General features: G+C 40.1%; 1 protein-coding gene across 6 annotated transcripts in view; it reads right to left on the bottom strand.

Annotated features, from left to right (window-relative positions):
• Positions 1-14,540, bottom strand: part of lrp1bb (low density lipoprotein receptor-related protein 1Bb) — a 225,048-nt gene that overhangs the window by 59,333 nt on the left and 151,175 nt on the right. For all 6 annotated transcript variants that reach the window (XM_031858263.1, XM_031858266.1, XM_031858267.1 and 3 more), the window contains 11 exons: positions 10,621-10,761; positions 10,375-10,500; positions 10,050-10,181; positions 8,104-8,238; positions 7,729-7,858; positions 7,349-7,475; positions 7,032-7,183; positions 6,216-6,340; positions 5,615-5,986; positions 2,684-2,873; positions 273-477 (listed from right to left, as the gene is read on the bottom strand). In XM_031858263.1, the coding sequence (XP_031714123.1) occupies positions 273-477; positions 2,684-2,873; positions 5,615-5,986; positions 6,216-6,340; positions 7,032-7,183; positions 7,349-7,475; positions 7,729-7,858; positions 8,104-8,238; positions 10,050-10,181; positions 10,375-10,500; positions 10,621-10,761 (1,835 nt within the window). The remainder of the gene's footprint in view (positions 1-272; positions 478-2,683; positions 2,874-5,614; positions 5,987-6,215; positions 6,341-7,031; positions 7,184-7,348; positions 7,476-7,728; positions 7,859-8,103; positions 8,239-10,049; positions 10,182-10,374; positions 10,501-10,620; positions 10,762-14,540) is intronic.

Below are 14,540 nucleotides of genomic sequence, written 5' to 3'. Positions count from 1 at the left end.
ATTAAATGAAAGAAAATAAAAAAAGTTTCATTTCAGGAGAAAAAGGCAGATCAATCTGACACCCTAGTTTATCTTATGTTGTCTAATGAAACATCTCCATCACTGAGAGTTTTGTGGAAGAAAAACTTGCTTTGATTCATGGGAACTTCAAAGGGGATACAAAAAAAGGTGGACCTTTTAAATAAGACCCTGATAATGACAGAGATAAACAAATCCATTGCTTGAAATTAAGCAACCACAATTAATATCCTTTACCCTATTTTCATACTCACATATCTGCTGGAACCATCGTAGTCACATCTCTCAATTTTGCCAAGGCTTCCATCTGAAAAGTAGAGCTTCTCTGCGTTGTGGTCAATAGTCAGTCCATTGGGCGTCAGGATATCAGAACCAATGATGACCCTCATGTTGTTGCCTGCTAAGGTGGATCTCATGATGCTGGGTCTCTGCTCATTCCAGTTGGTCCAAAACATCAGGCTATCATGTGAGAGGGACAACCAAACATGGAATTACTAGTGAGCAGTCTTTTCATTTACAATTTAAGCATTAGTGGCTTCAACTTAATGTATAGATGTGACCAGAGACTTTCTCCCTCTCCAAAAGACGCACTACTTCACTTTGGTACTTCTATGAATTCACACCACCTGGGCAAGAACCACAAAGTACGTGCTGTCTATAATTAAATCAGGGAGCAGGAATGATGGCTTTTTAAAAGAGCTGCTATACCAGGAAACTCTCTGCCATGCTGGCATAACAAACCCTAATGGACAGGAAAATGTTCCTCCCCTGAATTAATTGCTGGGGGTTTATGCAGTTGTTTCAGTCAGTTATCAACATGTTGCCAAAACCTCCGTGGCCCGTCATCGGCTTCCCCTGCTTGCCCTGAAGGAGCTCATCACCGATAAAGTGGAGCTCAGTTTCTCTTTGATAAAACGGATTAGCATCACACATTGTGAGATAGAGGTCATTCATTCATATTCCCTTGTGTGAGGACTTCTAAGAATATGAAAAAAACACAGATGATAGCAATGGAGTAAATAAATGAAAGATTTATATCTTAGTTTATATGGGTTTGCAAGATGGATGGTTTGAAATCCACAGAGATGCAGATAAACCGTGAAAAAAAAAAAGAGGTGGATATGTTTCAAATTGTATAAAAAAAACCTTTTCAGCCCCTGGGTTCTCACTTCATACAATGATGAAGTCATGGAAGTCCTCTCTAGTGTGATAATAAGGGTTCCGGTCAGAAGTCACAACCAGGGACTGCGAATTAATCACTTGAGTTTGAATTCTAATTATCAGACAGTGCTGCTGGGGTGGGATGGATATAGTGCACATTGCCAGCCAAGGATATAGTCTGAGGTCAATAAATTAATTTAGTACTGAAGTACAAAAGAAGGAGCAATATACTACTCACTCTTTTCAGACTGCTCGCAGAAACATTTTTATATTCATGAATATACAAGTGTTACATGAGAAGAGGATGTGACAGGAAGACTGAGGTGTTATTTTTTGAACAACAGACATCACCCTTTCTGAGAGATTTCTTTTTTTTTTACTGGCACATTAAAGCAACTGTTAAATCAGGTATTCACAAAGCTATGAGTACAGCTCAGAACAGATAAAAACACTTGCACCTGAAGTGTGAACATGCAAACCAAAACACATTCTATATCTCAGACCTATTGCTACGAAGTTTGTCTCTGAATAAATCCAGGCTATGAGGTTGCCAAAATGATTGAAAGCAAATATAATCACATTGACAGCAAATACTGTACATAGGGGCTGTCTTGTTACATACAAGCATGCACATAAATATGATTTATTCTAGTTTAAACCCTGGCATCAACCTCCTGTATTAAGGGTAAATTATCAATAGGCTTTCTAGAAAGTTCTGAGAGCAATGTGTATCCCCAAACGTTACTGTATCTTTGGGAGAAAGAAAGACCTGGCACATTGAATGACATAATTCTGTTATGTGTCTTCTGGACCATAAAGATAATAATGAAGATCAAAAGCTATATAGAATATAGTGTCATCAGCATAGGAAAAGCAAATACTTAAAGTGGTAAATAATAGAGAGGAGATGGACACAAAATATATAGAATTACGTGTCACTAGGTGTCTGATACTGATGCACTATGCTTTCAACTAACTCCAATGTAAAAACCACCCACGTAATTATTAGATGCATAGAAGAACTGAACATAGTATAAAGAGCGAGATAGTCCACACAGGATGGGCGGAAGAGGTGTTGGGTCAAACAAACACAGTACTGTGGATTTGATGCCTCAACCTAACTTCCTGTGAAGACATACATTTATTTTGAAAAGACACTATGCATGTAGTGAGTGGAAACTGACACTCCCACGTCCAAAATTAACGCTAGAGGGGTACCTTGAGCCTTATAGTTTGAAGCTGGGCCACTGACCAAGAGTTGTTATTTGACAAGAGGGGACAGGGAATCTGTTGGTCATGATGTAATTTACATCCATGTAATTTACATCTGTCAAATTGTATTCTATTTGTCATAATTAGCATATAAATTCTTGAGTTATTGCCAAAAACTTTTTTTTTTTTTGAGGTAACAGTGATCTGTGACCACCAAATGTGAACTAGATCAACCTTGAGTGCATGTGGACGTACGTGATGTTTGTTTTTGTTACTTAGAAGAGCTACTGACTTTTGACACTCATCCAGGGCCAGGACATGCGGATGGTCTTCCTCCGAGAGAGTGACCACGGCCTGTCGACTGAAGGCACCGACTCGCTTCTGGTCCACTGTTTGTCTGGTGATGGTTGAAGTAGTGGAGCTGGTCCAGTACAACGTGTCCCAGGCTCGGTGGTAGGCCAGGCCCTCGACTGAACCCACATCTAAAATAACAGACACATAAGACCTCTGCTCAGGTTCCACACAAAGTAAATGAATTCAGACACCACATCTTGCATGGTTTTAATGAAAACACAAGGCCTGGAAAGACAACTCGTGTTTAAAGCTGCATTTCGAAAAGCATAAATGTTGAATATATATCTGTCTAGATAACAAGTAATGGCTGTAACAAAGTGTACTACATCCTTTGCAAGTAAAAAATTAAAGTTGTTAGCGAAACACATACGATTATTTTTGTTTTATGAATGTGTGATCCTGAGGAGTACATATTGATCATGTTGTGGGGCCTTAGGGTAATACAATCAACCCAAATTAAAACATTTAAGTTATCTGCCACTGCCATCTGGGGCCATTAAACTGCAAAGTTCCCCCATTGCAGATTTAGGTAAAATATTGACTTTGCTTGTAACAGATGGCAGGTTCAGATTGTGTTAGAACCGGTATTATGTGTCCTTGGTGATTGACAGGGAGATGACTTCATGTCTCACTACAGACAGCTATTTGTTGATGCAACAGTCACTCAGCAACTGAATATGTTTTCACTGCGAACCAATTTCCTAAACAGAGAATATGATAAGGTCCTCGCAGCCTCCCAGGTCGGGTGCAATAATGTGACTGACAGGGAGGAGACCCTCAGAGAGAGACAGTGATCACAGACAGAACACCTGGCCATATCGTTTGATCATAGACACTAGATGTTGTATTTTGTGGCTATGGTTTCATAAATGACCTTTTGAATGTGACCGCTTGTGCAATATCAAAACAATATTGCACAAGCGTCAATTAATAACTGCAGTAATACTGTGTCACTGAGTTTTCATGTACTCATGTACACGAATAAGACTACTGCTTCCCATGGAACAATTTATGGTATCTGTGGAAGTCTCTGATTAATGAATTGTTTCCATTATGCTCTGGGAGACTAAAATTATGAAAACGTTTTTTTGGAGAAAAAACTGTAAGCAGCAAAACAAATGTTGGCACCATGCAAAAAGAAAAGGAAAAATGTCTAACCAGTACAACAGCAACAACACAAATGCCCTGTTGAAAGAATCATATAAAATCAGTTGAACGAAGCATTCAATTTCCCTGGAAAGAGGAAACGTAATTCTTAATTACCTTACTTACCCTGATAGAGCCTATTTATTAAAATGCAATAAAGACATGCTAAGCCACTGGCCCCTAAGTTCAGCTATAACAGAGTGGTTTCTAAGGGCTTTGGGACCTCTGCATGAATCGGGTTCTGTTTGTGTGTGAAATGTCAGCTGTGAATACAGCCCCTAATTAGCCTTAATGGTGAACATTTGGCCCATTCTAGAGATGTGTCCCCTTATCTAAAACCCATAAACTGCTCTAGAATACTTAAGATACAACCTGAGTCAGCCGATCACTAATTAATAGTTTGCAATAAAAGGTGTCTGGCAGTTTGGAGTTTCTCACAAATTGTTGGCCTGGGCGAGGGAGTAATTAATGGGGCACGTGGAGTTTAATTAGGGAAATATGGATGATTAACATCTTCACCTTCCCTCAAAGATGTGATGCAGGCATTTTTGAGGAAAATAGAAGAGATCTCGCTTTTACATACAGTGCAGGAGAAGCTGCATAACATCAAATAAGCTAATTTTACAACAAGGAAGATGGTGATATCCTAAACCAGTTTTATGCAATTTAACTGCATGCAAAAAAAAACAATGTTGCCCTTCCCTTATATAAACTACATGGGTTTGTTGTTACATGTAGTCAAGCCTTTAAATTGTACAGTGTACTCAAATGAATTCTTTGTACCACTTTGATTTAGCGTTTCGCAAATGCGGGAGTGTGAAGGACACTTACAGATCCCGCCGAGGGTTCTTATTAACGCTCGTTCATTTCTGGAAGACAAATAAGTAAGCAGAAAGCTCTCTTGGCAGGGTGTGGGAGTAGGAACACTCAGAAAACTGAGTGGGAAAACTGCCAGTTTCCCAGTGTGAGGGGTGGGTGGGATGGCGCTGAGCTCTGCTCCAAGTGGAAACTTCACAGAGGATGCTAGCCGAGCATAACAGAGGGTTTTGCTGTTCATCTGACTCCAGTCAAGCTTATCAAGACAGGTCTGACTGGGATTTAGTGAAGGAATAGAGAAGGATTGGTTCCATCATTCAATCTGTGACAGTCAGTAAGCAGAAAGCTTTTAAACATAGGTATTATACCCCACTGATACAGTATTAAATGGTCTTTTCAAGATAAATGCTACGATATTGATGATAATGCTATGCTACCTACGTACATGCTATCAATGATATGTGAATAATGTGCCCCCATATGATTGTAACAGAAATAAATATGACACCATATCTAGAGCCTCGATGTAATGAGAGCAGCACGTCACAATAGCAACAGCTGCAGTCAAATGTCAGTGTCTGTACTGGATCTGCTCAGCAACAGTGCCACTGTGCATGTTGGCAGCAAGCTCAGCCCAATACACAATCCATGTAGTTACATATACAGTAAGTAAAAAAAAAAACAGACTTGCAAATGTAAATGTCAAATTGCACTTCGAGTACAATTTACATGCTTAAAGTGCTCATGTTACGTTGCAATTCAAAACTTCAGAGGGCCATATTGATTAAAATTGGTAATATACTTGTGCAGTCCAACCTTGCATCGGTAATACTGTAGCATAAGAAGTTATTATCAGTGGTGGGGATGTTGTACATGTAAAAACACTTTGGGATTGGAGAATACTTACTTTCTGCAATAATAGATCTCCCCGTCCAGTCATCGTTAATCATCTGGATGTTTCCGAAATGGACGTCACTGAAAAAGATGCGGTTGGTCCGAGCTGTCTTCTGACTGTAGTCAAAGGCCAGGGCGATGACATTCTTGAAAAAAGCAGGATTTTCAAAAGGCTGGACAGGTGAGTTGAGGTCATTCTCATCAGAAAGGTGGATGCTTTTCAGTATGGTCCTCTCAGAGAAGAGCAGATAACCTTCATAGCGCTCACAGGCAAAGCCGTTCTCTGCCAAGCGACCATGGGCGCAGGAGCAAGTCCGCCGACCGCTACCCAGGTGGAAGCACAGCTGCTGGCAGCCTCCGTTGCTCCTGGCACATGGGTTTGTGCCTTCAAAACACAAACAATTGCTCAATTATTGATTTGTTTCAGTTGCTGCCCCCTTGCAAGCATCTTTAAATTGTACGTGAAATTGTACATCACATATGAGAATCATTGTAGCAGCCGCACATTTTTTGCAAGGGGTATTTTGTAACAGTCCTAAAACGCTAAGTCTAGTGAAAGACTGCAATAGTAAGAGACATCGTGTAAATCAAGACTTGTAAATTGAAACCTTTACCTTTTTCTCTGCCTCTATTGAAGACTGTCACATCCTTCAAATTGACTCCCAGACCACTCCTCACGGTCACAGCCTCACTGGTGTCAGTCTTCAAGCCACGTCGGATTGAACCATTGGAGTGAGCCCTGAAGTACACCAACACATGAGTGGCTGCAGAGAATCACGCATACTGTACTCTCACTTTTCACTAGGTACGAGTTAATGGAGAAGTCAGATACATATAAAGACTGATCATTCATTTGAAAATATTAAAACAAAAAAAAAGAATGCTGTCCCCCAGTCCTGACATACAATTCAAGTTGTTGATGATCAAAACACAATAAAGCTAACAGCTTCTTTCCGTTGTGGGCCTTGTGATGGGGGGGATGGGGAGAGAAAGAGATAATTGATCTTCAAGTCATGCAAGAGAGGTTAAAAAACATGCAAAACAGACAAACAAACAAAAGAGACACGCAATTAATTATTTAAAAACCATTTGTTAACCAATAGTTTGAAACCTGTCTCAGTCTGTTCTCCAAAGAACTGCAGGTATATGAAAATGTATAAAGCGACCAATTCCATGAAAAGAAAATGCGGCTTCATCAAATATAACTTTGCGTTTGAATTTACAAAGAGCGAGGAAAGATTCTCCCTCGATGATGACCGTGAATTCTACCTAGAGTATTTATTTAAGAAAATAGGCTGTGACCGTCACGATGAGGAACTGCTGATCTTAATATCTTCCGAAACCTTTGAAAGGAAGGGTTTTTGTCAGGTTAGTATTGTGTGTTTTGCAGGGCACTGCATGTGTGTGCATTTATGAAAATAATAAATTACCTGTCAGACCAGTAGATGTAAGAACCAAACACGGCCACTGAGAACAGGTCTACGTTGGCCACTGACAGTACAATCTCCCGGCTCTCCCCCGTCTCAAGGTTGATCCTCTCGATCTTATCCGTGCGAGCGTCGCACCAGTATAATGTATTTTCCTGGAAGGTCATTTTAAATTGCATATCACAAACCGAACCTCTTAGTCAAAGTCCTATTTTAGCCACAAAAGAGATGAGGTAGCAAGTACAGTATTCAGTAGCAGCACAATGGGGAGGGGGGAGAAGCTTGGTGATTGTGTTTTTTGCATCTGTGTGCAACTGTACCTCGTAGTCTATGGAAATTCCATTGGGCCACATGATGCCTGAGTTGACTAAGGTAACCTGGTCTGAACCGTCCAGACGGGAGCGGCCGATGCAGGGGTGCTGGCCCCATTCAGTCCAGAAGAGATACCTGGCGAGCAGAGTAGTATCAATGTTCCTTTACATTGATTTGCTCAACGGTGTGACAAACATTTCTAATGGGGTAGATTATTTAAAATTGAACAATAAAGAGCCTCTCTATTTGCATGACTGCCAACACACTGAAACCAATATATGTGATCTGTAAACAGTGTTGGTCTGCCAATATATCGGTTGGACTTTACAGCAAATAATGCACTCAAATAGGTAAAACACAGACATGAAAACACAAAGACATGGCCTACCCCTTCTGAGGATGTACAGCGATGGCCCTAGGTTGATCAAGGCCTTCAGATATGACCACTGAGCGGTATGAACCATTGAGACGAGAGATTTCTATTAGATTGAAACCATGGTCCGTCCAATACAGGTTTCCTGTGTAGAAAAAAAAGCAATAGCCTGGTGTAAATGCAGCAGTGGTACATGAGAAGGTCCCCTCATGAACTTACACATTTATGTGGAGGATACCCAACACCGTCACTAAAGCTTGGTGTGTTTTAGCATTTCAAAACAAATGTACTTAAAGCCATAACGAGAAGCATTATACATAAAGTGAGAATCTTCACCAATCAATACCAACTTGACAGCCTACGGTGATAAACTCCCAGTGCGACACTAACCAGCAATCCAGTCAACAGCGATGCCTTCCACCCGGCTGATGCCGGTAGTAATGATGTCTTCCCTCCAGGTCTGATCACGTTTGGCCCGGGATATTCTGTTCAGACCCATGTCAGTCCAGTACACCGTGTCATTTCCTGCAAAACATACAATAGAGTTAATTACAAGAGAAAATGGGATGAATGGATGCGGTTGCCACAAAAAAGTATTTATGCCCTCAAACAAAGCAGCTCATGAAACTGCATTTTATTGCAGCACGGCCCATTTCACCAAATGTTGTCTATAAAGCATGATGGCAAAAATACCCACGCAGTTCATCCACAGCTCTTTGTTGACATACAGTGGCTGAACAGCAAAGGCAATTGTCGGCAACATTTTTACAGGGCAGTTTACAGCTTCATGCAAAACATGGTGTTGGTAGAACTGTTATCGACCCTTTCTGATTCGACAGCCTCATTGCAAAGGCATATACAATAGCATGTCATGTATTTATGATGCAGCCTTCAAGTGCATCTCCATGCATGCCTGTCAGTTTGGCTCTGTACAGGTTGTTAGGAGGTTAGGTGGTTTAACATGTTTATTTGCACTTTCTTGTTGCTGGTGCCTTTCACACGCTGTTAACACATAGCACAGATACGACAGAATAGAGCTGCGGGGCTTTCATCTGTTCTGCTCTGGCAGCCTGGCTTCTGTAATGACAAGTCAATGATGTAGTACGTGAGCTATCAGCTACTGCTTTTGGATGGGCTTAGTAATACATGGCAGAGAAGGTCTATATAGAAAGTATCAGTTGAGTAAAGTGCAGTACTTATACGTGTTTATATATATAATTACAGTGGGCGTGTACACACCTTGGAATTGTTTTATAGAGACTACCATACATTTCTGCCATCAACTATCGTTAATTATTTATGTTCCTTGCGGTTGAGATCATTTGAATACCTGCCACTGAATAAACTTCTGTTAATGGAATTTCATTTGTGTGGATTGCATTGAAATTAAAAAAGAATTCCTTGTAGAGTAGTGACAGCGTAGGTCTGTTGGTCTCTGACTCTACCACAGTCAGTCAGTTGCGAAAATATTATATTAGTTTCCGCGACCTATTGCCACATTTAAATTTTCTTCTCTTATTTTTTTGCAAACCTACAAGGGAAATTCATTGAAAATATGTGGAATCACCCAAGCGTGCATTTTGTTTTATCTGGTGCCTATTTTCTAAAAATAATTGTTACAAATCCTCGGTATATGAAACCCTGTGTGTGTGTGTGCAGTTTGTTTGTTTTCAGTTGTGTGTATGCAATTTCCTACATAGCTTTTGTTATCATACTTCAGTGGCAACCAATTATACATATGGAACACTACCGGCCTATAGTATATTCATAGCATTTGCTGGAGTAATACATCTGTCATTTCTATCTTATATATATATAATGTGAAAGGAAGCAGGGATGTAACAAATGACATCACGAGCTGCTCTGTTCATGTTTTGCAATGCGCGTTACGGGACCTTCATTTGATACAATATCTTGGGAATTGCTTTTGTATTAGGATTGTGAGTGAATAGTAATACTGAGGTTTCTATGTAATGTGAATTTTGTACTCTTTCATCTACGCTGCACTTTCACGAGCCCATAGACCGTTATTCATAAGGTTTGAGCCTATTATAACAAAATCCTTTCCCTCCGCCTTGTTTTAAGATTGAGAAGGAACGATTTGGACTCTAGGATATAAAGGAGGGAAAGAGCGGCATGTTGTGTAATATAATGTAATTTAGTAACTTTAGTTACATTTATCTAGTTACTTAAGTATTGCTACATGTATATATATATATATATATATATATATATACTCTGCCACAGTCAGTCAGTTGGGAAAATATATCTCTGATATATCTGCTGACTTATACTCAATATCAAAAATTCCCCTCGTGTGTTGCATGATACCATACCTGCATGAAAGTCAACTCCCACAGCAAACAGTGTCCCTGTAATGGGCATAAGAGCTTCACTGTTGTCATTTGGGTCAAGAGCGATTCCCCGGATTCCCTCATGGATGGAATACATCAGAAATGAGTCAACACCTAAAGAATGACAATTGAGCCATTATACCCGAAACAATGGTGTTAAAGCATTGCGAATAATGAATGCACTATGATTTATGTATAGATCAATCACATGCACTCATCATTCTCATTTAGAGTCATGAATGCAGAAAGATTTCAAAGATGTATGCTGATACAGGCAACTCTTCAGCACATCATTTGGGGAACGTACCCTCGCAAGACATGCGGTCGCTACGCAAGTTGTAGCCAACAGTGCAGGAACAGCTACGGGCGTTCTCGGAAGTGGGGAAGCAGAGCTGTGAGCATCCTCCGTTGTTTATCTGGCACTGGTTTCTTCCTGAATGTTAAGCACAACCAGCAAAAGGCAAGATATAAGGCACCATAAATAGGCGCTTGAGGGTAGTGTGTGTGTGTTTCTGTGTCTTTATCAGTGTGTTGGTAACGTGAGCATGCTTACCTTTCTGACCCTCCCTGTCGTACACTTTCATATGAACCACCCCGCTCGTCTTGTTTCTCAGGATCACAGGGTTCCGTCCGTCTCTCTTGGTAACCGTTCCCATCTGTGCCGATTCCTCATCCGCCCACCAGAGCTTCCCGCCTGAAACAATCAATGTCATTTGCAGATATGCATATAAAAATATATATATATATATATGGCCACAGACTGCAATGCAAGGGAAAAGTGTACATTTTGCTTCAGGTAGCACCTCAGCATTACTGTATGTCGTCTTTACTGTATGCACATTATGTTCAATTCAAACACACATTCAAAAACACCACAGCACAAACAAATACCAATTCCAAATTGCTCTTATGCCAGAAAGCCGATCTATTAATTGAGGCGTTCTCTGATCTGATTTGAGATTAAAGACTGGAACACCCTGTTCCCCGCTCTGTCCACAGACCAACAAAGACACATCCATGCACTTCATCAATTTGGCTGCCTGACCAATATAGCACAATTGTAATTTTCAATTGGGGAGGATTTACACATACTTTATATTTTTATGAGATGCACATCACATTTCTCAATAATTGATATTCAGCAGATTCCCACTCCTCATGCATGAACCGCAGTAATACTTATCAATCTAATTTGGTAATTTTGGTCACAGAACATGAAAAAAAGATTCAACCTCATCTTTCTTGTTTCATAAGATCATATTTCATGAGAGAAAATTCTCTCTCATGCGCCAATCTTTGAGTTTAAAAGCAAAGTGCTGGGTCTGGCACCAAGGGAAATGACAACATGTACTGTAGTTGTTATGTGTCATTACGTTTCACTGTCTACTCCCTGACGGACCGGCTGGTCTGTCTGGTTCTGTGTGACAGTGAACCTCGAGGCATCAGTAATGCTGCCGCCGTGAGCATAAGTGATGAGTGTGTCTTTGTAAAGAGGCACATGCACAATAGGCTCCTGGCACACCCAGCCACCGACACACTATCCTCCAACCACCCAATTCTGTCCTCAGCAGAAATCAGCGATGCACAGTCCGGGCACTTTGCCACAGACTCTACAGACGTGACAGGAACTCTCAATTTTTTAAATCCCACTGAAGTGCAAAGTGGAGAAGAGTCAGGTGGGCTCCTCTCGCTTCAAAATAGACACTGTATATGGAGTGGAGATGGACTTTGAAAGGGCCACAATTGCAAAAATGAACCATTACACGGAGGAGGCGGGCTTTAAAATAGGCAGCATTATGGAAAGGAAAATTCCTATTTATGAACATAAAAATTGGTTATTGAAAAGGATCATCTTTCTCAAACATTAAAACATTAAACAAATGTTTTAGGAGCATAGCAACACTCCACACCAAGGAATGACTGCTAAGCAGCAGCAGCCATCACAAATGAAATGAGCTACTTTACTGCTGCAGTTTATTACTCTCTTCGGCTACAGTATATTACTCTACAAGTACACTATATAGAAAATGTATGTAGATGAGAAAAGCACTATCTTGCAGTCAATACACGATATCAGACGATTTGTATTTACAAAAAACAACCAAAAATGTTGCCCTTTGGGTTTTAATCTACAAATATCACATGAAGCTAAGATACTTTTTTGTTTTTTGATTTATTTAGAATAAAAACACAAACACACAGAAACAATTCCCACTTGTATTAATAGCTTTGGGCTCAATGTCATCCCTGAAGGGAACGCAAAACTCGTTTTCACAAATCACACAAATTCCCACGAGTGAGAATGACAGTCTACATGCAGTTTACAAAACATTTGACCCTGGAGGGCACGCTAGCCCAGATTAGCTTTGCACTCTGTGTTAATTTGATGCCGTGGGGACCGCTGGCTAGCTGCGATTGCTCGCTGGTGGCACATCATATTCAATTTCCACCTCAACCGCTAGTTTGATTCCAGGCAAGTCAAGGCTGATGGATCACCTACATCTTCTAAATAGAAGCCCTTACCTTTTCCTCAGGCCAATCCAATTATTACAGAGCCCCGAGATCTGAGTGGATCGACCTTGTGTCCCTAACAGTGCCTTCATTACATCTTTTCACAACCAGCCTGAACAAGCACTAAGACATGTGTGCAAAATGTAAAAGTCAAAAGGAAACATGAGCACCACATGCGTGTTTGTTTCAACACACTGCTGAGTGGATTGTCAGTTTGATCAATTATAGTTATTTTGCTCTCTGAATCTGACAGGTTAGGGTTTAATTTAGCCGGTCACTTGTGGATGTATCAGGGAGATACAGATCCTGATAGAACTCTTTCCTCTTTCACACATGACGTTGTTGAGTAACCTCAACCACTTTAAACACAACCAACTGATCGATCAAGCTATCACAGACAAGAGAGAGTCGGAATGATTGCTAGATTGGTGTTAATTAACGTCCGTTGATCAATCAGCACAAGAGACTTTAATTACCCATAATTACTTGTCAATATCTAACATGTTATTTCCCTAGCAATGGCTGTACATGTAGTTATCTGTATATCAATATTGTAATTCTAATACTTTGTTCTATTCCATTAGGAATCTAATCAGTTTGCTGAGCTAGTAAGACAAAGAAGAAAGAAAGAGGAGATAAAGAAAACATTGGGGCATAAACCGAGTGGATGGTCAGCAAATTCACTTAATTGCATCTTTCACCATGGAGACAAAACAACAACAACTGCAGAAGGGACATTTCTCTGTAATGGCTATCGCCAACAGACTATTCCCTTGTCAACAAAAGAGGCTCAGGACTGGAAAATGGCATGTCGGGCTGCTGCCCTGCTGTCAACCCCGAGCCTCATTTTCAGCTGACTCTACACATTTTACAAGCAGCTCAATGGTCTACGGAAAAGGAGGAAAGCATCTTGGTTCAGTATGAGAAGCTGAATGTCTCACTGACAACAACCAGTGAGAGAACATTACACCAGATGCAAAATACTAATCACAGGCTAAGATAACTATTAAATGTGCTCTTTGCTCAGCAGCAGCATTTACAATCAACATTAAAGTTGTAGTTTTGAATGGGTTTGAAATGCATATAGACACATAGTGAGCTGTGCTGTTTTAACACTGAATGAGGTATCTCTGCAACATAATTGGGGAAAATTGCTCTATCATTGCTGACGTATAATCTGGTAAAGGTTGAAAAAGAAGATATAATTTGCTTCATGCATTATTAAACACTAAACTTAACGTTACAAATGTAATATTAATATCTACACTTAACAGTGGGTAAAGCCAATCATCTCATGTCTAGATTATAAAAAAGGATGTCATATCTCATTAACGGTGGTCTTATGAGTATAAAATATACTTTTCATGCTCACATGAATCCAAATGTAAATGTTCAACCACAGTGAAATTTCTCTTTTTAAAAAAGTATAATAGCGATGCAATACAGAGCTGTTCATTCTACCATTCAAAACAATTTCCTCAACATAAGAAAATGTCATTAATTGTGATTGATGAAGACTTGCAAACACCATTTCACTGTTTTGCTGTACCTGCTACTGTGCAGGAACCGAACCATTAGTCTATGTCACCTCCAGTTTTATCTCTCGCAGTAACGCAGTAATGAAGTCTCCGTCATCCATATAAGAAACAGTCCTCCATAGTCAAAGTCTGCCTATAGAAATGATCCAAAAAGATGTGGCTTGGGGTTGCAAAATGCTAACGGATAACAAACAGTGGGATTCCAACTGCCACTGCTGTGTTTTTCTGTGTGTGTTTATGCTCTCAGCACTTACAGTACTCACAGATATCCACCACACATGAAATGAATAAATGCCATGATAAGTAACAAGCTTCAAGAACAACACTATTGATTTCATTTTTTCCTTAAAAAATAAGAATGACTCTTTGGTCCAAACACACACACACACACACACACACACACACACACACACACACACACACA

Source organism: Anarrhichthys ocellatus, unplaced genomic scaffold (genome assembly GCF_004355925.1).
Source record: "Anarrhichthys ocellatus isolate YVR2014 unplaced genomic scaffold, GSC_Weel_1.0 scaffold20, whole genome shotgun sequence".
NCBI classification, from domain to species: domain Eukaryota; kingdom Metazoa; phylum Chordata; class Actinopteri; order Perciformes; family Anarhichadidae; genus Anarrhichthys; species Anarrhichthys ocellatus.
Note: the sequence above shows the minus strand (reverse complement) of the source record. Positions and strands in the feature narration are given on the sequence as shown.